Below are 2,105 nucleotides of genomic sequence, written 5' to 3'. Positions count from 1 at the left end.
TATATATATATATAAAATTATATAAAATTGTAAAATAAATATGTGCCACAGAGGACAAAACAGTGCTGATTAAAGGATATGTTAACATTTAACTTGAAAAGTCCTTGCCTTTCTTGTTTAATTAGGCTTAAATTGTTTCTATCACACTTTTTCATATTTTAATGTTATTCTGATCATAGCCACCCATCTGTTTCTATCGTGCGGCACAATTTCAGTGGTTAAATATCCACTTATTATTTAGTTTATATATGATGACGTGTATGGTATCATGAGGTGCATGGCGATACCCAGCCGTACTCTGAGGTTTTTACAGGACGTTTTGTACCAGCCACAGACAGAGGAGGATTTATTTTGCCAGTAAGCAACCGTAATATCTTTGAGGTCAGACCTAATTTTAAAGGTTGCTAGTTGCCTATACAGTCCAGAAATAATATAATTACAGAAATGAAGTAGATTCTGTCATCATTTACTCACCCTCATGTTGCTGCAAACTAGTATGACTTGCTTTCCTCCACAAAAGGAGAAAGAAAAGGACACTTTTTTTTACATGCAGTTACAAGCTTCATGAAGGATGCATCATATAAGTTGAACCATATCAGTAGCATGAATTTGTTTATGCAAGACTGTGCACTGCATGTGTGGACTTTAAAAAAAGTAAATGCTATTTGCACTAAATAGTCTTAGATTATGTTTACAAAAATTTAATCATTATAAATAGCGTCAAATGCGCAAATGCAATTAGAAGCAATATTCTGTTTCTGCTACATTTTCCAAGCAACAGAAATTATACCACTGTTTACTGCTGAGGAGAATATTAAATGGACTAGGGTAAAATGTTGGGTGTGGCAGACATTAAAATTGGCAGGAGTTATAAAGACCAGATTTATAGTGCTTAATTATTCTGCTTGTCTTTTATTCAGCACAACATTGAAAACTGAAAGAACTGTTTTTGCTATTCAACAGCAAAAAAATGACATTAAACTAAAAGACATAAAAAAAACGTTACCGGTAATATTATTGACTCCAGCATTAATTGCTTGAATTGCCACTTTGAAAGTAACTTTAGAACAGTGGTTTTCAACCAGACAAACTTCCAGAGGTGCCCAAATAAGTATTTAAAAATAGTCTTAACCAAACAGTTAAAAATAGTTGAACCTATTAACATAATCTAAATCCCCCCCCCCAAAAAAAACCCAACAAAACAAAACAACAACAACAAGACCTGAAGTCATATTTTGAGTTTGTGTTATACAAAGGAGGGCTGTGGATTCAGAAAGCTTGAGAACCTCTTCTTGTCACAAGTAGCTAAATAAATGTATTTTTTTTTTCATTATATCACAAAACATTATGCAGGAGCACTGGTTTATTAGATTACAGTAAAACAATTTCAAAGGCACTGTGTGACAAAAAAGGGAATAAATTGAAAACTACAGGTCAAGCCAGATGGTGACTTTATCTTTGTTGTTTCAGGAGATGATATGGAGTCACTCCTTTTTCATTTCTTGGATGACTGGCTCTTTAAATTCAGCGCTGATACCTTCTTCATTCCCAGGGTAATGTGCACACTTTGATATTAGATTTCCTTTGACCTCATTCTTTTCAGTTTTACAACAAGCTTGTCTTTTGTTTTGCAGGAAGTGAAGGTTTTGAACATAGACCGAATGCGCTGGAAAATCCGCTCGATTGGGTGAGTTCTGACTGTAAAACAGTGCACCAGGATTACTGAACGCCTTTTTCCTAAGAATGTTTCATTATACACCCACGGAAGCTCAGCCAAAAACACTGAACACTAGCCTTTTGTGTCTGAACACGAATGAACTCCTTGGATGTTGAGCAGGTGTTTTCAGCTGTTTTCACTCCAATTAGGTCACGGATTTGAATGAATCGTTTTCACTGGAAATCATTCTGATGTGTGAAATTTCATCAATGAGTCTCTCACATAAAAAAGAAAGTTACAATGTGTTAAGCTCATTTTATGTGAAGTTTTGTAATCTTGTAAACCACTTTTGTCTCACACATGAGTCATCTGGTCTAACACATGTTTCAAATATGTTTCCTATGAAACAAAGAAACAATACTTGGAGTACACCCACTAATAATATATT

General features: G+C 34.4%; 1 protein-coding gene across 2 annotated transcripts in view; it reads left to right on the top strand.

Moving 5' to 3' along the window:
• LOC107724628 (protein archease) overlaps positions 1–2,105 on the top strand; it is a 13,484-nt gene that overhangs the window by 5,747 nt on the left and 5,632 nt on the right. Inside the window, exons 4-6 of one of the 2 annotated variants that reach the window (XM_016533627.1) lie at positions 1,471–1,553; positions 1,635–1,687; positions 1,766–1,837. In XM_016533627.1, coding sequence (XP_016389113.1) covers positions 1,471–1,553; positions 1,635–1,687; positions 1,766–1,793 — 164 coding nt within the window. In that variant the 3' untranslated portion in view covers positions 1,794–1,837. The remainder of the gene's footprint in view (positions 1–1,470; positions 1,554–1,634; positions 1,688–1,765; positions 1,838–2,105) is intronic. The other variant, XM_016533626.1, reaches the window with a different exon arrangement.

Source organism: Sinocyclocheilus rhinocerous, unplaced genomic scaffold (assembly GCF_001515625.1).
Source record: "Sinocyclocheilus rhinocerous isolate Xijiao unplaced genomic scaffold, SAMN03320098_v1.1 scaffold304, whole genome shotgun sequence".
NCBI classification, from domain to species: Eukaryota; Metazoa; Chordata; class Actinopteri; order Cypriniformes; family Cyprinidae; genus Sinocyclocheilus; species Sinocyclocheilus rhinocerous.
Note: the sequence above shows the minus strand (reverse complement) of the source record. Positions and strands in the feature narration are given on the sequence as shown.